Consider the following 20,110-nt stretch of genomic DNA (forward strand, 5'->3'; position numbering starts at 1 on the left):
AATGTAGTAGAAATACCGTAAACTCACGGTATATCAATTACATTATTATTAATAAAACGTTTTTAATAATAAATGATTTTACAAATTTATAAATTGAACTTTGTCCGTTTCCATACAACTGCCGTTTTTTAAAAAATTGTATAATTTTTTTTAAAAATAAATAAATATTAAATCTGTCCTTTTTAATAATTTATAAATTGGATTTTTTAGAAAAATATTAAATTTTAATAATTCATAAAAAAAATTGTGACGTTGACTCGTGACACTTTTTCTTCTCCTATTATATATAGATAGATGTGCGTAATTAGTTTGTTATTATGGGGACATAAACTTAACTTTCATGGTATATTATCTGATAGTAAAATATATGTAGTTAATTTTTTCTTAACTAGATCGAAAAGACCTCCCAAATACATGAGTAAAACTCAGTGACGGGCACTTGGTTGAGCCGCCAACATTTTTCGTCGGCCGCCCTCTTTCTCTGTTGTCACCGAACCAAACCCAGTCAACGACTCAGGTAATGCTATTCTACCATTTACATTTTTCTTATTTGTCCTTTCCCTGCTTGTAGGGTTTCATGTTAGTGATAAGAAGGTATAAAAGAGTTGAATTGGTTTTCATGGTAGTATTGATTGAGTTACTCAGAGACCTGAATTGAGCAGCATTTTACCTTTACTGATTTGGTATTAAGCAAATGAGTGCTGTTGTGCTTCCTAAACATGTTGCCGCTGTATTAAAATGTCAAAAGAACCCATTAAGGGCACTAGAAATATTCAATTCAGTGAAAAAGGAACATGGGTTTAGCCATAATTTGTTTACATACAAATGTATTGTTGAAAAGCTTAGTTATTATGGAGAGTTCAGGGCAATGGAAGGTGTCATTGAAGAAGCCAGGAAGAATATTGATAATAGGTTGTTAGAAGGGGTGTACATTACTGCTATTAGAGGTTATGGAAAGAAGGGGAAAGTTCAACAGGCGGTTGATGTGTTTGAGAAGATGGATTTTTTCAATTGTGACCCGTCTGTTCATTCGTTTAACACAATCATGAATATATTGGTTGAACATGGTTATTTTAAACAAGCCCATAAAGTTTATATGAAAATGCTGGAAAATGGTATTTCTCCTGATGTATATACCTTTACTATTAGGATAAAGTCATTTTGTAGGACAAACCGGCCTCAGGTTGCTTTAAGGCTTTTGAATAACATGCTTGATCAAGGATGTGAATTTAATGCAGTCGCATGCTGTACAGTAATTGCTGGATTTTATGAAGTGAATTGTCGAGTTGAGGCTTGTGAATTGTTTGATGAAATGCTTAGGCTCAGAATAACTCCTAATGTTACTACGTTTAATAAGCTTATATGTACACTTTGTAAGAAGGGGGACGTCCAAGAAAGTGAAAGGCTTCTTAACAAGATTGTGAAAAGAGGGGTGTTTCCAAATTTGTTTACATGTAATCTCTTAATACAAGGTCTTTCTGTAAACGGCCAACTACATGAAGCTGCTAGGATATTGGAAGCTTTGAGGAAAGAAGGTTTAAATGCTGATGTAGTCACTTATAACACTCTCATATGTGGTTTATGCAAACACTCAAAGGTTGCTGAAGCTGAGTCTTACTTGCATAAAATGGTGAACCGCGGGTTCGATCCCGATGCGTTCACCTATAACACAATCATTGGTGCATATTGCAAATTGGGTATGGTACAGAAAGCTGACAGAATCCTTAATAATGCAGTTTTTAAAGGTTTTGTTCCTGATGTATTTACTTTCTGCTCCCTTATTTACGGATTATGCCAGGATGGTGACTTCAACAGAGCCAAGAGTTTATTTAATGAAGCCATAGGTAAAGGTATGGAGTCTAATATAATACTCTATAACACCTTAATTAAGGGAATGTGTCAGCAGGGACTTATCTTAGAAGCATTGAGATTGATTACTGAAATGCCTGAGAAAAGTTGCAGGCCTAATACATGGACATATAATCTGATCATCAATGGGTTGTGCAAGATGGGTTGTGTATCTGATGCTAGTAATATCCTGAATGATGCCGTGCCCAAAGGGATCCTTCCTGATATTTTTACCTTCAACACCTTGATTGATGGTTATTGCAAACAGTCAAAATTGGCTGATGCAATCGAGATTCTAAATACAATGTGGCATCATGATGTTGTTCCTGATGTGATAACCTATAACACCATGTTGAATGGACTTTGCAAGCTTAAAACTTCTGATGATGTGATGGAAACCTTCAAAGTCATGGTGGAAAAAGGGTGTGTCCCAAATATAATCACATATAATATACTCATTGAGAGCCTCTGTAAATCTAGAAAGCTTATGAAAGCTTTAGAATTACTTGAGGATATTCAAAGCAGGGGTCTTATTCCTGATACAGTGAGTTTTGGCACTCTGATAAATGGGTTTTGTGAGAATGAGGATTTGGATGGAGCTTATGAGCTATTCAAAAGAATGAAATGGCAATATAAATATTCTCATACTACTGCAACATACAATATATTAATCAGTGCATTTGCTAAAAAGCTGAAAATGGACATGGCAAAGAAGCTTTTTCTTGAGATGAATGAATGTGGCTGTCCTCCTGACAACTACACATACCGTTGTATGATAGATGGTTTCTGCAAGGTCGACAACACTGAATTTGGATACAAGTTTTTGCTTGAAAACTTTTCGAAAGAATTTCTTCCATCAAAAGAAACAGTGGGACGTGTGATCAATTGCCTATGTGTGAAGAACAGATTACTCGATGCAGTTGGTATCATTCATCTCATGGTGCAGCAGGGTGTTGTCCCTGATGTGGTCCACACAATTTTTGAAGCAGATAAAAAGGATGTGGCGGCTCCTAAGATTGTTGTGGAAGACTTGCTGAAGAAGAATCATATCACCTATTATGCCTATGAACTTTTATACGATGGGATAAGAGACAAAAAGATTTTGAAGAAATTATCAATGAAGGTTTGTCCTATTTAAAGAATTACTATTTTCTCAATTACTAGAGTGCACATAAACACTGCAGACTAAAAAGACTTTTGCTTGGATACAAATGTTTGTATTAATAATGTGCAAATAATTTAGGCCATTAGTAATGAATTGGTAACAGCTAGTGGTAAATGGACCGTTTACAAGTAAAATTTCAACAGGTTAGGGTGTTTTTTGGGTAAGATTGCTAGTTGTTTGGTAAATGAATATTCTTTCGATTCTCTTACTGTTTCCTTTTTCTTTTGTGGTTAAAATGTTAGTGAAGTGTGTTTGTGATTTCTGGAAGAAAAAGGCGACACATTTGTTTTCAAAGACCTGATTAAGTGGTTGTTATCATTGAAAGTTGGATATATGAAAAATTAGGGGAATAAACTAATCTCGCAGATAATCTTGTCTGATGAGATGGTGTACTTCTGATGAAGGAAAATTATTGATAAATTCCTAATTGACTAACACCCTGTCCAATCTTTTGAAAATACACGCTTCTTCTATTCTACCATTCCACCAGGTGAGGTGAACTTGCTTCCTGTAGTTTTTAATTCTGAAAGAGCACAATTATTGATGCAACTAGCAAAATCTATTGCCTCGTGTTGAGTGAAATCCAAACCAACTAGCTTCTCTTCTTCATTGAGGATCACAGTAAAGTCCCCTCCTATTACCCAAGGTAAAAGATTTCCTTGAGTTAATTCTTTCAGTTGTTCCCATAGTTCCAACCTCTCCAATGTATTGCACCTTGCATACACTGCTGTAATGAGTAACAATTTATTGTCATTGCTGAATTTCATTGTGATCTGTTGATACGAATCAATAATCATCTGTCCTTCCCAACTATCCGTCCAAAAAATTCATATTTTGTTCGAACAGTTTGTCAAAGCATTGCTCATTCCTAACCTGCCTTTGTATTGATCTAACTCTACTGGATCCATAAAAGCTATGCATGAATAACAATATCTTCTATTAAGTTCCATTAACCGCTCAAATGAATTTTGAGAATTAACGGATCTAATATTCCTAAACAACATTTTTGTATTCATTGATCACAACTTGTAGATTTATCTTTACTTCTCCTTTTTTGAACTTGTAGAGGAAGTATAGATCTTTTTTTTCTGGCCCTGCTCTTCAAGCTACTGGTGTGTCTGGGAGATAAATCTCCAGCTATACTTATGTGTTGTATGTTTTCCTCCAAATCCTCATCCTCCTCTGCATTTCTTCTATTTTGAATTTGTTCCTCTGACTCCTCTATCAGATTTGGCGCTCATCTCATTACTCTCTTTTTGAGTTGTAATAAACTCTTGATCTCCATCAACTCTTGTCGAGATACTGTGATCAACCCTCTGAGCTGATTCCACACTATTCACCTCAATGGGAGTATTTTCTAGTTCTCTTCTCTTGTCATCGCTCGGCAATCTTTGTGTATTCACTTTTCCACGCGATTGGTCTGGCTTTTTCATGTTACTACCTTTCTCATTGCTTGCTTCACTTTTCCACGCGAGGACTCTGCTTATTAATAACTAAAGTATAATGGCCCTGAACAATATTACAAACATAAATTAGACTTTTGCTTGATACAGATGGTCTATTCACTTCCAGAGCCTCTGTTAATGTTGTTCAAGTTATTTTAACATGCTAGTCTTGTTAATTAGGTAGCAGATGCAAATGAAAATAGTGTGAAGCTGACAAATTAACCTTACAGCATTGTTGATAGTAATAGATTGATAAGCTGTACATTTTATGACTGAAAGACATAAACGTCTCTTCTTTAAACTGCATAGTGTCAGGAAACGAGGATTACACCAAAAGTGTGTCATGGGTTATAATCTTATGCTCTGCAAAATGTTCTTGTTTGTATGCCCAAGGTCACTGCTGTTAATGTTCCTTCCATTTGTATTGAGGAATTGAATGACACTTTACTGTGCAATAGGAGGTCTGGACCAGGAACAATAAAAAGCAAGTGCATTTTCACTTTTAAAGACAAAGCAAGTGTATAATTTTATGAAAAAGTTTTGAAGACAAAGCAAGTGCATTTTCACTTTCTTTTATCTTTTACCATAATATGAAGACCAGAGTTGGAAATTCTTGTCCTTTCTTCTGGTTTGACTTTTTTTATTCTTGTTTTATGACTGCAGTTATGAATCCACCCCTCCATCTTGTCTTGTCAAGGGTAAGCTACCCAGTTTGTCAGTGCCTCAAGATTAACATAAGCTGATCTATAATGATGTATCATTGTTGTAGATTGTGAAATTCTTAAATGGAATTTCCTAATCGGTTTCTGTATGCTTCTCTTCGAAATCAAGCATAGCTATCATTTTGCATCTTGGTTTTTTCCTTCTCCATTTCTTTTGAAGTTTGTCCAAAGGTTGTGCTTTGTTTTGATGCTTCTTATTTGTTTTTTTCTTTTTCTAGGATGCATCTGTTAATGCCTTTTCTTTATGCCCCTCTGCATTAGATTATGTATAAAAATTCAATAATAGGTTTAGAGCACTAATTTCTTTATAGGAGTACTCTTCCTAATACTTTCAAAACAAATGAATTAGCAGAGGAGGGTGGAATGATGCTATAGTAGCAGTTCTCAGGCTGCAAAGAAGTGCTTGCTAAGCCTATTATTATTGCTGTACTCCCCACCTAGACTGGTCCACCTCCTATTGGTTTTGAAAGATCTTATAGCAGGGGGAAAAATGAACCTAGATCTTTCCTACTTTGGACCTTCATAATTCTTGTTTAATAGAAGACTCAACAGCTAGCTCTGTGATACCTGCTGGCCTAAGATCGACATAGATATTAAATGGACAATACAATTGCAAAGCTTTTGAACTAGTCTTTCTCGAATAATTTCTTATTCTTGCAGAATTAGAAGCTAAAAATCTGGGGTTCTGCTGCATAATATCCATTGGCTAAAATATGTTTGACTACTAGAACAGATTACCGAGGACATGACCTTAGATAGGAAGGTGTGGAGGACACATATTAGGGTAGAAGATTAACGTGTAGTGTAGTGTTGTCTTGCCCAGGGTGGTGGGTACTGCTGTTCTTATTTTTTATATCCATCATTATTTATTATTGTTTTCAATAATCTATGCTAGTATGTTGTTTATTGTGTTGCGGTTAGTGCACTATTTTGTTGTTGTTGTTGCTGTTGCTTGTAACTAGCTATATTTTCTTCTTTGTATCTAGAATTGCTGCATTTGAGCCGAGGGTCTTTTGGAAACAACTTTTCTACCTCCACGAGGTAGTGGTAAGGTCTACGTACATTCTACCCTCCTAGACCCCACTTGTAGGATTTCACTAGGTATGTTGTTGTTGTTTGACTGCTAGAACATTAAACGTTAGAGTTGGAAATTTTCATATAGAATTGGATTTCACCACATTTACAAATGCTACCAAGTACCAACAAATATGTTTGATAGTTTAGATTGGTCCAAAGGGCGGGTCACAGATGGATTTCTCGATTATCAAAAAAAATAATATATTTGATATTTTATGTATTATTGTCGGTATTGTCTGCTAAGAAGGGACACTCAGGGAATCCACTACATTCTGCTGTGGCTGCTGTAACTCATCGAAGAGCCATGTTCCATGGTAATTGTGTGCCCCATCAAAGTCATTTTTCTGGAGCTTCTTTAATAGATCCTTGTAAATTTTGAGGTCTTTAGGTTAAGATCCCTTATCACTTACATCCATCTTGTGAGTCGAGATGTTATCTGCAATAGGTAGTCTTTTAAACAAAAGCTTATTGGTTAGTGAGGAGGACCAACAAGTAAAGAGCTAGGCGAAATTTCTGTTCCCGAATGAGGGAAGTGGAAAGACAGTTAGGGAGAGGGAGGGCTATACTTCTTTTTAGAATCGTCGAAATTTTACGGCAAACCCTTTTCTTCTCAGTTTCTTTAGAACCAAACAAGAAATGAGTATAAGATCAGACTAAAGGTGATTTCACTTGTATGATTCAATTTGACTTTTCTATCCGGATCGGAACTGGACATAGATGCCTTTGTTTGGATGAAATAAAGCATATTTTAGAGAAGAAAAGGCAATTGTGACTCCAAATATCATTGAGAGCAGATAACAAAGCTGCAGGTTGTTTGTTGTGTTCTTGCTGCTTTCTTGACTGGTCTACTTGACCCAGTTGAGTCCTGCAAGGATTTGTCCAACTCAGTCTGGTGGTTGATTGGCCGATACTGATCCTTATTCTGGCATTGTAGGTTCTCCAAAGAGGTCAAAAGCAGTGATGAAAGCCCTCGGGGAGATCAAAAGCCGATACTGATCCTTATTCTGGCATTGAGCTATAATCCTATGATGGTCGTCAAATCAAGTCCTCAACGCTTTATTGATGAGGGTCAGTGGCTTAAAGACATCTAGGTTTTACCACTTTGAGTCCATCCTAAGAAAGAGAGTTGCGTAGGAATAACATTGTAAGGCTTGGTACATTTTAAATCTCAAAAATGAATATTTTGGTGATATGGCTCAAAATGATTTCTTTGTGAAACTTTTAAGGAACCCTTCGTAGGAAGTTGGGGTAGCAATATGTACAGTTTCACAATTTTCAGAGTTCATTTTGGATATTTAGGGGCCAATGTACAAGAATTAGACAAATTTATCAGTTTGAAAATTAATAACTGCAATCACGAAACAAATATAAAGAAAAATGATTTTCTTAATCAAACTTGTGAGTACAACTCAGTGTATCCCCTGATTCTTGTCTCTAATTAATAGATAACAGATGCACTATACTTGTGTAACTTTGCAGGGATATTATGAGCTAATAAGTAGTCTAGTTGATCTTTAGGGGCTTGAAATAACTGAGGTGACCCATGCAATTGAAAGTATAGATAATAATAGTATATATGGAAGTGAAATATGTCTAATTATGTAGTATTCCTATTATATTTCCTTGAAAAGGCATTTCGAATATCCCGTAGATTCTTGGGATATCTATTAAGAGATCAAGATATGTTGGACTGTTCTTCATAATCAAATACTTCAAGAAGATCACACATCATTTCATGGAGATCAAGTCCAAATCATCTTAGTTCGAGAAATACACCAGTAAAACCCTCGAAGAATAAAAAAGATGTTGCAAACAATAATATAAAGTTAAAAGTTCATATTATAAGAAAACTATTTTTTTGCCTATAAATGAGGAAAGTCATTTTTCTCCAACTATTTGATAAAACATCAAAAAATAACTTGGTCATGAAAAATGTAAGAAACTTTAGGAATCCAATGGCCATAAGGCTTATTATAGAGAGCAAAATACATGACTAGAGATAGAGATGGACATAAACACAAGGCTTAACTGATTGGAGCTTTGAAGAACTGGGTTTCAGCTGCATTGTCAAGCTATGACTTGTGGTCTTGATACCCATCTCTTTGTTGGGACTACAATGATTAGTATGTATGCGGAATGTGGGTTTGTTGAGTTTGCTTGGAAGGTGTTTGTTGAAATACCTCAACCAAATGTTGTGGCGCGGAATTTAATACTTATAGGCTATAGCATATTTTCGAGGGAGTGATGTGAGTGGTGCAGATAAAGTGTTTGGTTTATTGCCGTTTAGGAACTTGACTACTTGGAATGTGATGCTGGCAGGGTATACTAAAGCCGGGGAGCTTGAGCGTGCAGAGGGGTTGTTCTTGCAGATGCCAAGTAGAGATGATGTTTCCTGGAGTAGTATGATTGTTGGATTTTCTCATAATGGTTGATTTGATGAGGCACTTGGGGTTTTCAGGGAGTTGGTTGGGAGTGGAAGTAAGCCGAATGAAGTGAGCTTGACGGTTGCTTTATCTGCGTGTGCTCAAGCTGGGGCGTTTAAGTTTGGGATGGTATTGCATTCATTTATAGAGAAAGTGGGGTTGGTTTGGATAAGTTCTGTGAACAATGCACTTTTGGATACTTACTCCAAGTGTGGAAATGTGTTGATGGCTCGTCTTGTCTTTGAGAGAATGCTTGGGAAGAAAACCATTGTTTCTTGGACTTCTATGATTGCAGGGCTTGCAATGCAAGGATATGGTGAATAGGTGATAAAATATTTTCATGAGATGGAAGAATCTGGGATCAGACCTGATGGGGTCACTTTTATTTCGGTACTTTATGCATGTAGTCATGCTGGTTTAGTTGAATAAGGTCATGAGCTATTCAGTAAAATGGCAGAAACTTATGACATTGAACCAACTATTGAGCATTATGGTTGTATGGTTGATTTTTATGGTAGGGCTGGTCAGCTTCGTAAGGCATATAATTTTGTGGTTCAAATGCCAGTACCACCCAATGCCGTTATCTGGCGAACACTTCTTGGGGCTTGCAGTTTTCTTGGCGACATTGAAATGGCTGAGCAAGTTAATAAAAGACTCTCTGAGCTGGATCCAGACAATTGTGGTGACCATGTTTTGCTGTCCAGCATTTATACATTTGCTGGGAAATGGAAGGATGTTGCCATGGTGAGGAGATCAATGGCTGAGAAAGATATGAAGAAAATACCAGGTTGGAGCATGATTGAAATAGACAAGGTCATGTACAGTTTTGTAGCAGGTGATAAACAAAATGAGATTACTGAAGAGGCTTATAATAAGCTAAGTGAGATAATGTTAAAACTTAAAGTAAAAGGTGGTTATATTCCAGAGGTAGGCAGTGTTTTACATGATATAGAAGAGGAAGAAAAGGAAGATACCGTGTCTAAGCACAGCGAGAAACTTGCTGTTGCTTTTGGTATGGCAAGGTTATGTAAGGGAAGCACCATACGAATTGTAAAGAATTTGAGGGTGTGCAAAGATTGTCATAGTTTTATGAAGTTGATATCTAAAGTCTACGGATTAGAGATTGTGGTTAGAGACAGAAGTAGGTTTCATTCTTTTAAAGAAGGTTCTTGCTCTTGCAGAGATTATTGGTGAGGGATGATTTATGGTCCAATCAAATTGGCAATGCTCTCATTTTCAGGATAAACATGTTGGCTGCAAACAGAAGACCCACATTTTGGATGACATGGAATCCTCCATGCTTGCCATCGAAATGAAAGAAAATGGAAAAGAAGTAGTCAAACATGTCTGTCAACTAATAGACTTGGAAAAGGCTACTGCATCAAGCTCCTTACAGATCTTCAGGTCTGTGATATGAGGACTCTGCTTATTTAATAACTAAAGCATAATGGCCCTGAACAATATTGCAAACATAAATTTGACTTTTGCTTGATACAGAAGGTCTGTTCATTTCCAGAGCCTCTGGGAATGTTGTTCAAGTTATTTTAACATGCTAGTCTTCTTAATTAGGAACCAGATGCAAATGAAAATAGTGTGAGGCCGACAAATTAACCTTACAGCATTGTCGATACTAATAGATTGGTGGTAAGCCTTACATTTTATGACTGAAAGAAATAAATGTTTCTTCTTTAAACTGCAAAGTGTCAGGAAAAGAGGATTACAACAAAAGTGTGTCATGGGTTATAATCTTCTGTTTTGCAAAATGTTCTTGTTTGTATGCCCTAGGTCACTGCTGTTAATGTTCCTTCCATTCTTATTGAGGAATTGAATGACACTGTACTGTGCAATAGGAGGTCTGGACCAGGAACAATAAAAACCATAATTGAGAGACTGTCCATAGGTACAATTTTATGAAAAAGAAATTAAAGACAAAGCAAGTGCATGTCACTTTCTTTTATCTTTTACCATAATATGAAGACCAGAGTTGGAAATTCTTGTCCTTTCTTCTGATTTGACTTTTTTTATTCTTGTTTATGACTCATGAACAATATGACTGCAGTTATGAATCCACCCCTCCATCTTGTCTTGTCAAGGGTAAGTTACCCAGTTTGTCAGTGCCTGAAGACTAACATAAGCTGATCTATAATGATGTATCATTGTTGTAGGTTGTGCAATCTTAAATGCAATATCCTAATCGGTTTCTGTATGCTTCTCTTCGAAATCAAGCATAGCTATCATTTTGCATCTTGGTTTTCCTTCTCCATTTTCTTTTGAAGTTTGTCCAAAAGTTGTGCTTTGTTTTGATGCTTATTCTTTGTTTTTTTCTGTTTCTACTTTTGATGCTTATTCTTTGTTTTTTTCTTTTTCTAGGATGCATCTGTTAATGCCTTTTCTTTATGCCCCTCTGCATTAGATTATGTATAAAAATTTGTTAATAGGTTTAGAGCACTAATTTCTTTATAGGAGTACTCTTCCTAATACTTTCAAAACAAATGAATCAGCAGAGGGAGGGTGGAATGATGCTATAGTAGCAGTTCTCAGGCTGCAAAGAAGTGCTTGCTAAGCCTATTATTATTGCTGTACTCCCCACCTAGACTGGTCCACCTCCTATTGGTTTTGAAAGATCTTATAGCAGGGGGAAAAATGAACCTAGATCTTTCCTACTTTGCACCTTCATAATTCTTGTTTAATAGAAGGCTCAACAGCTAGCTCTGTGATACCTGCTTGGCCTAAGATTGACATAGATGTTAAATGGACAACACAATTGCAAAGCTTTTGAACTAGTCTTTCTCGAATAATTTCTTATTCTTGCAGAATTAGATGCTAAAATCTGGGGTTCTGCTGCATATTATCCATTGGCTAAAATTTATATGTTTGACTGCTAGAACAGATTACCAAGGATATGACCTTAGATAGGAAGGTGTGGAGGACATGTATTAGTGTAGAAGGTTAATATGTAGTGTAGTGTTGTCTTGTCTTGGGTGGTTGGTACTGTAGTTCTTATTTTTTTTATCCATCATTATTTATTATTGTTTTCAATAATCTATCCTAGTATGTTGTTTATTATGTTGCGGGTATTGCACTATTTTGTTGTTACTTGTAACTGGCTATATTTTCTTCTTTGTATCTAGAATTGCTGCATTTGAGCTGAGGGTCTTCTGGACACAGCCTTTCTACCTCCACGAGGTAGTGGTAAGGTCTACGTACATTCTACTCTCCCAGACCCCACTTGTAGGATTTCACTAGGTATGTTATTGTTTGACTGCTAGTACATCAAACTTCAGAGTTGGAAATTTTCATATAGAATTGGATTTCACCACATTTGCAAATGCTACGAACAAATATGTTTGATATTTTATGTAACATTGTAGGTATTGTCTGCTAAGAAGGGACACTCAGGGAATCCACTACTTTCTTCTGTGGCTGCTGTAACTCATCGAAGAGCCATGTTCCATGGTAATTGTGTCCCCCATCAAGTCATTTTTCTGGAGCTTGCTTAATAGATCCTTGTGACTTTTGAGGTCTTTAGGTTAAGATCCCTTATCACTTACATCCATCTTGTGAGTCAAGAGCTATTATCTGCAATAGGTAGTCTTTGTAGCAAAAGCTTATTGGTTAGTGAGGAGGACCAACATGCAAAGAGCCAGGCGAAATTTCTGTTCCTGAATGAGGGAAGTGGAAAGACAGTTAGGGAGGACGGATATACTTCTTTTTAGAATCGTCAAAATTTTATGGCAAACCCTTTTCTTCTCAATTTCTTTAGAACCAAACATGAAAATAGTAGAAGATCAGACTAAAGGAGATTTCACTTATATGATTCAATTTGACTTTTCGATCCGTATCAGAACTGGACATAGATGTCTTTGGTTGGATGAAATAAAGCATATTTTAGAGAAGAAAACGCAATTGTGACTCCAAATATCATTGAGAGCAGATTACAAAGCTGCAGGTTGTTTGTTGTATTCTTGCTGCTTTCTTGACTGGTCTACTCGACCCAGTAAAGTCCTGAAAAGATTTGTCCAATTCAGTCTGGTGGTTGATTGACCGATACTGATCCTTACTCTGGCATTGTAGGTTCTCCAAAGAGGTCAAAAGCAGCTATGAAAGCCCTCCGGGAGACCATAAGGGGTGAGCAACTATGTTGAAGTCCCTGGTGCTGCTCTGCCCCAAGAGGAAGATCATTGAGATTGGTGCAGATCACCTTTCAGGTTTCTGCAAAAGATATTTGAGCTATAATCCTATGATGGTTGTCGAATCAAGTCCTCAACACTTTATTGATGAAGGGTCAGTGGCTTACATGACCTTTCTGTTGATTTTGAGCAATATACAAAAACATCTAGGTTCTACCACTTTGAGTCCATCCTAAGAAAAGAGAGTTGCGTAGGAATAACATTGTAAGACTTGATACATTTTAAATCTCAAAAATGAATATTTTGGTGATATGGCTCCAAATGATTTCTTTGTGAAACCTTTAATGAACCCTCCATAGGAAGTTGGGGTAGCAATATGTACAGTTTGACAATTTTCAGAGTCCATTTTGGACATTTAGGGGCCAATTTACAAGGATTAGACAAAATTTATCGGTTCGAAAATTAATTACTGCAATCACAAAACAAATATAAAGAAAAATTATTTTCTTAATCAAACTTGCAAGTACAACTTAGTGTATCCTTGATTCTTGTCTCTAATTAATAGATAAGAGATGCACTATACTTGTGTAACTTTGCAAGGATATTATGAGGTAATAAGTAGTCTAGTTGATCTTTAGGGGCTTGAAATAATTGAGGTCGCCCATATAATTGAAAGTATAGATAATAATAGTATATATGAAAGTAAAGTATGTCTAATTATGTTGTTTTCCTATTATATTTTCTTGAAAAGACATTTCAAATATCCCATAAATTCTTGACATATCTATGAAGAGATCAAGATATGTTGGACTGTTCTTCATAATCAAATACTTCAAGAAGATCACACGTCCTTTCATGGAGATCAAATCCAAATCATCTTAGTTTGAGAAATATACCACTAAAAACCCTCGAATCATGGAGAAATCTTAAGGGAGAATAATCAAACAGATGTTGCAACAATAATATAAAGTCAAAAGTTTATATTACAAGAAAACTAATTTTTGCCTATAAATGAGGAAAGTCATTTTTCTCCAGCTATTTGACGAAACATAAAAAAATAACTTGGTCATGAAAAATGTAAGAAACCTTGGGAATCCAATGGCCATAAGGCTTATTATAGAGAGCAAAATACATGACTAGAGATAGAGATGGACATAAACACAAGGCTTAACTGATTGGAGCTTTGAAGACCTTATTTTTGAGAAATAGAAGAAATGAAACCACCTTGTCATGAGAGGGAGTGATTCCTTTAACTATAGGTAACTCAATTAGAGTAGTGACCCATGAGTATAACAATGGTGTCTTCTCTTCTTCCAATAACTTGAAACCAAATACTTCTTCTTGTACTTTGTATGCCCCTAATGTAATAACAATCATAATATCCAGCATACCTATGTTGTTCATATTACTTGTTATCCCCAGTGAGGAGCTGTTAATTCCATCTTCCAGCACACTCAATTTCGCGCAATATTCCTCTAATGCTTTGTCTTGTTCTTCCCCTCTGAACACCTTCAGCATGCAATCATACACCTGCGCGCACATATAACCATATCTCAAATAATTAGACAATCGAAAAATATATGAGATGTGTTTTATCATATTTTAATGCACTATTTCTTATCTATTTTGCTACAAACGCATTTTTGAAACAAAAATGTAATAGTAAGGACATGTTTGAACATAGAATATAACCAAGATAACCTCTTCACTAAACAATATTTGTATTGCCTTCTCTCTAACATGAGTTGCTCCAAAATAAAATAAAAAATGGTTCAATTTTCCTTCAACTATGCAAAATAAGACAGTTTGTCCTCCATCTAAAAGTTAGTACTCTTAATTGTGAAAGACTTGAACAAAAACTTGTATTGGAGACCATGAGGTTAATTAGACTATTTCGAATAACATTTTTTTTAATAGAATGTACATTTTATGTTTTATTATATAAAGTTATTACGTCTATCAGGGCTATCTCAATAAGTTTGGGGGTCTAAAGTCAAACTTCATGGAGAGACCTTATTTTTGTAGTTGTTATATATAGATTGAATTATAACATACTCAAAGTAATCCTACAAGTGAAGTCTCGAGAAGATAAATTGTACGTAGACCTTACAAAGTAAGAACGTAAGTAATTAAAATTTTTAATAAAAAATATATATAATGTTTGAATAAAAACAGTTCACTCAATTTTTTTTAAAAGTTTATATAATGATATTGAAATGGTTGCGTTGAATTTAATATGTTGATATAACAATATTAAAATAATATTGATTTGTTGCGGTACTTGAAATTTAAAGAATACACCAAAAATAATTTTTTTTTCTTTTTATAAATACACAAGAATAGATTTTATCTAATGCAAAATTTGACTGTTTGATAGATTTTAAAATATTCAATAATGGTTGAATAAAAATAGAAAGGGGAATAAAAAAAGATAAATGTATGAATAGTAATGCTGGTTCATTGTAATCACCAAGATATAAATAAGTCAACAAAATAAGTAGTCACGTACGAAAGGATGCAAAAATTAACTAAACACTATTCAATTTCTCAATTATTATAAAAACCTCCACATTAAATAAAGTAAACATTTATTATTATATTTTCTACCCAATTATTTCTTTCAAATCTATCAATATATAACACTATTTATTTCTCAATTATTATAACGATCGACCTCCATATTAAATAAAGTAAACAATTGCTATTATAATTTTTATCCAAAAACTTTTCAAATATATATATATAGGGCCCTATAAAAGCTTGAGACCTCAAACGATTGCTTTAGTGGCGTTATGGTTGAGACGGCTCTGACGTCCATTAATTTTTTAATTAACTATTTATTCTATTGTTTCCTTTCAAAAATATTATGGCATCGACTTAAATTTAGAATGAATTAGGTTACGATAAGTGATTTAACATATCAAGGTATAATTTAATTTGATTCCTTTTATCATATCATTCTTAGAGTTAGTAAAATAAATTCATTATTATTAATTAAAAAAATTAATTGTTATGTAGAAAAAGGTACTTGATATAATGTTTAGGAATAAAAACTTATACCCAATATATAAGGAATCCAAAGAAAGAAAAAAAGGGTTATATGTCATCGTTTTTATTTGTTAAAATGAAAAATACTTATACTACTTATTTCTTATAGGAAAAATCCTTTTGGCCATAAAAGTTTGGCCAGAATGGTAAAAAGACATGTTCATACTATAAACTAGTTTAGTTTTGGACATTTTTGCCCTTTAACTTAAATATTGAATATATTCTTCAATTATGTTTCCAATACATTGAAAATGATGAATTAGATTAATTATTGATGATTTCATCATTAAACATGAGAAAGAAACCACAAAATTCACCAAAGAAAACATAAGTCTCACCCACTCTTCTTACTTGAAATTTTCAAGATCTAAAAAGAAAATTTAAAATATGATAGTAGTAGTAAAAAAATAAAAAAATATATATCTTTTTCAATTTCTAAATTTCCTCCTTTCTACTTATTCTTTTTTTGTTTATTTATTTTTCATTTCTTATTTCTATTAAAAAAAAAGTACAAAAGAGGAGTAAAGTGTAGGCTATCTATTTTACTTTATAATTTCTAGTCGTGAAAAGATAAATTATATCTAAATTTAAATATTAAAAATTTATATCTATAATACTCAAATTGAAAATATTAAATTCACCAAGTTGACAAATCAATTACTCTTATTTATTTAAAGGAGTTGTTGTTATGCATGAATTTTTCTAGAAAAAAGTTAAATGATAAAAATATATTTTATCCGATTATACTTAGAATATATGTGAGCGAAATATGAAGAAAACTGAAATTACCATCATGTTTCATCCATTATGTGATTACTTTCATATCCTCGAACGTATATGAATCACATCATACACAAATGAAGACTCGTAAATTAATTGAATCACATTATAACACAAATAGTTGATGGTGCTTCATTGAAAATTATAATAACTAGGAAAGGATATAGAAAGTTCTTTATGATTTCAAAATAAACTTTTATAAAAAAAAATTGAAAGACAAACATCTTCATAGTTCTATGATAATAATGACAACACAAATTTGTTAAACATGAACTAGATCAAAGTTTCATCACACATATATTTTTCTTTATTAGTATTATTTGTTGTTTTATATATAAAAAATGTTTGCTATTAGATGATATGTTAAAATATTAAGTAGTTGTAGTCACAATAATTTTTTTTGCTCTCAAATTAATATTTTATTGAAACTGATTAAGAATTTTAAAATTAGGTAATTTTATTGTATTTATTATATGAATAAATTTAAATTACCTATATAAATAATTTTTTAAAATTCAATTTTAAATAATTTTTTAAATATAATGTAAAATAGTTCAATAATAATAGTCAAAATTCAAAATACTTCAAAATCGGTAGATATTGATACAATAAAGAAATACTAAAAATCATATGGTTCATAAGTGTAGATCCTATTTAACAACAACCCAAGATAGTTACACATTAATGTTGTTGTTTTCATATTGTTAATTATTATGCTTTAAAAATTAAACTACATATTTAAATATTATGTTTTAAAAAAATTAATTACGTATTTAAAAATACATATTTAAAAATTAAACTAAATATTAAAAAAATTAAAATACATATTTAATTATTATGTTTTAAAAAATTAATTACGTATTTAAAAATACATATTTAAAAATTAAACTAAATATTAAAAAAATTAAAATACATATTTAATTATTATGTTTTAAAAAAATTAAATTACGTAGTTCTATAATGTGTTGATTTTATTCAATTCTAAAGTATTTTGAGTTTTCATTATCGTTATTGAAATATTTTTCAAATTATATTTAAAAACATATTTTTATGTATATTATTAACATGAATTTTTAATTGTCTCCTTCGATAGAAAATTCTATATTAAATGAAAATAATTTTTTAAAAATGTATATCCTAATGGAAAAGTCCTTTTGGGCATAAAAAAATTGGCCATAATTTGGCCAAAATTGTAAAAGGACATGTTCACACTATAAATTAGTTTATTTTTGGACATTTTTTCCCTTTAACTTATATATTGAATATATTTAAGTTAAATGAAAATTCTATATTAAATGAAAATAATTTTAAAAAAATGTATATCCTAATTATGTTATACTTTATTTACTTATATTAAATATATTCTAATTTAATATAGTATCCTACATAAAATACATCTATTTTAAAGTATTATAATTGATAAGTATTGAGTGATCTTTTATTTATTTGTTTTGAAACATCTCAATTAATTAATATTATTGGAGTAACTGTATTTTGTATTAAGAGTTAAAATTAGTAAAATAATTTCACCATTTTCTATATATCTTAGTTCTTGTTTGAAATGATTATGATATAAAAATCTAATGTGTTATTCATGACATAGTTATAAATGTCTTATCATCAATTTTTTTTTTTAGAAATATCTAATTTCCAAAATAACATTATTTTTTCTTCTTGTAAAAACATCAATTATATATATAGACTAATCTATTTAGTTGATTATATTTTAAAGTAAAAATTACAACTAATTTTTTTTGTAATCTACGCTTAATTACTATATTTTATTAAATTTGTATTACAAAATAATCTATATATATATATAAAGGAGGACCATAGACAAGGTGATGTGGCACCTCTCTATGATTTCCATTCAATTTTTTTCTCTTTTTTTTTTGAGATTTTAAATGTCTAAATAATTTGATTAGTGTTTTATTCATTATCTATAATTGCTGTAATTAAATTAAATTATAATAAATTGATTAGTAAAAAACTCAACCCTCGCTCTCCCCCACGTCTAAGATCATCACTATTTCATTAAATCTTCTTATACAAATTCTTCAACTTTTCATCTTCTCTTTTAATTATTATTTATACTCATTTATGAGTTATGACTTTAATCGTTTTTCCTATCTTAAAAGCAATTGTAGAGGTAAAGTTATTGTCTCCTTTCATAATTCCTATAAATCTCTAACTAATGAAGACATATTGCTTCCTTTTGATGAGATTGTTTAGGCAATTTTCAGGTATAATTTTTTTTTTTTTGTATATATAAAGGAGGACCATAGACAAGGTGATGTGGCATCTCTCTATGGCCTCCATTCATATTTTTAAAAAATCTTTTTTTTTTGAGATTTTAAATGTCTAAATAATTTGATTAGTGTTTTATTCATTATCTATAATTGCTGTAATTAAATTAAATTATAATAAATTGATTAGTAAAAAACTCAACCCTCGCTCTCCCCCACGTCTAAGATCATCACTATTTCATTAAATCTTCTTATACAAATTCTTCAACTTTTCATCTTCTCTTTTAATTATTATTTATACTCATTTATGAGTTATGACTTTAATCGTTTTTCCTATCTTAAAAGCAATTGTAGAGGTAAAGTTATTGTCTCCTTTCATAATTCCTATAAATCTCTAACTAATGAAGACATATTGCTTCCTTTTGATGAGATTGTTTAGGCAATTTTCAGGTATAATTTTTTTTTTTGAAAATAACAATATTATATAAGATTTTAATAATGATATTTTGTATCCTACTTTCATCATTATCACTTTAGATGACTATTTATTCAACTGGTTTGATGTTTTATAATTTCTTGAATATATTTGAAATCTTATATTTGTATAATTGTATTTTGTCATGTTGTCATATTGCTTTATTCTTGTGTTTATTTCTATTCTAATGTTATTTATTTAAATTTTGATTTCTCAATTGATGAGTTAAATTTTTTCTCGGACTATTTTCATATTAATGTGTAGAATATCATTTTTTCTAATTCAAATTATATTAGGTTACGGATTATCATAATATGAATTGTTCTACTTCTTTTATTAATGTGGATTTTAGGGACAAGTACAAAAAAATTATGGTTATTGATGGAGTAGCCCATTTTTCCTTGAGATTTTAGCAGCTTTAGTTAATGATTATAGCTCATGCACGATTCTGCTCGATCTCTTGTTTGTTTATAATTTATGTTTACTTCTCTTTTAATATCATTTTTTATTTTGATTTTAATTTCTCAATCGATAAGTTAATTTCAGAAAATTGGAATATTTTGAAAAAGATATATGTTTAAATAGTTTACGATATCTAATGTATATCATGTTGCGGATTTGTCAAAATATGTGCTATTCAACTTTCCTATTAGTGTGAATTTGGGATAAGACATAAACTAAAAGATTTATCGTCTAATATCTCATTTTATTATTGATATTTTAGTAGCTTCTTTATATATATATATATATA

The 20,110-nt window shown here is 32.1% G+C and overlaps 1 protein-coding gene and 2 pseudogenes across 5 annotated transcripts; all 3 read left to right on the plus strand.

Moving 5' to 3' along the window:
- Window positions 1–370: 370 nt before the first annotated feature.
- Window positions 371–13,287, plus strand: LOC102585346 (putative pentatricopeptide repeat-containing protein At1g74580). 5 transcript variants are annotated; one of them, XR_001471653.1, is made up of 4 exons: window positions 371–2,971; window positions 7,192–7,325; window positions 11,812–12,136; window positions 12,755–13,287. XR_001471653.1 is itself a non-coding variant. In XM_006362560.2 (2 exons), the coding sequence occupies exons 1-2, from the start codon at window positions 695–697 to the stop codon at window positions 12,782–12,784; spliced, it is 2,307 nt and encodes a 768-aa protein (XP_006362622.1). In that variant the 5' UTR covers window positions 371–694; the 3' UTR covers window positions 12,785–13,286. The 5 variants fall into 5 exon arrangements, 3 of the variants coding, with proteins under 3 accessions (XP_006362622.1, XP_015158558.1, XP_015158559.1); XR_001471654.1 differs by lacking the exon at window positions 7,192–7,325 and having other exon boundaries at window positions 11,812–11,926; window positions 12,052–12,136; window positions 12,755–13,286; XM_006362560.2 differs by lacking the exons at window positions 7,192–7,325; window positions 11,812–12,136 and having other exon boundaries at window positions 12,755–13,286.
- LOC102586555 (pentatricopeptide repeat-containing protein At1g74630-like) lies at window positions 7,449–9,892 on the plus strand (annotated as a pseudogene).
- LOC102586892 (60S ribosomal protein L31-like) overlaps window positions 12,819–20,110 on the plus strand; it is a 16,559-nt pseudogene continuing 9,267 nt past the window's right edge.

The sequence above is a fragment of the Solanum tuberosum genome, unplaced genomic scaffold (assembly GCF_000226075.1).
Source record: "Solanum tuberosum cultivar DM 1-3 516 R44 unplaced genomic scaffold, SolTub_3.0 scf00395, whole genome shotgun sequence".
Taxonomy (NCBI): domain Eukaryota; kingdom Viridiplantae; phylum Streptophyta; class Magnoliopsida; order Solanales; family Solanaceae; genus Solanum; species Solanum tuberosum.

What these genes read in the sequence shown, in the direction of transcription:
- LOC102585346 (XM_006362560.2), top strand. Translation starts at nt 695, where the DNA reads ATGAGTGCTGTTGTGCTTCCTAAACATGTTGCCGCTGTATTAAAATGT. An exon ending in TGAAGAAATTATCAATGAAG is followed by an intron (nt 2,972 to 12,754) that starts GTTTGTCCTATT and finishes CTGGCATTGTAG; the next exon opens with GTTCTCCAAAGAGGTCAAAA.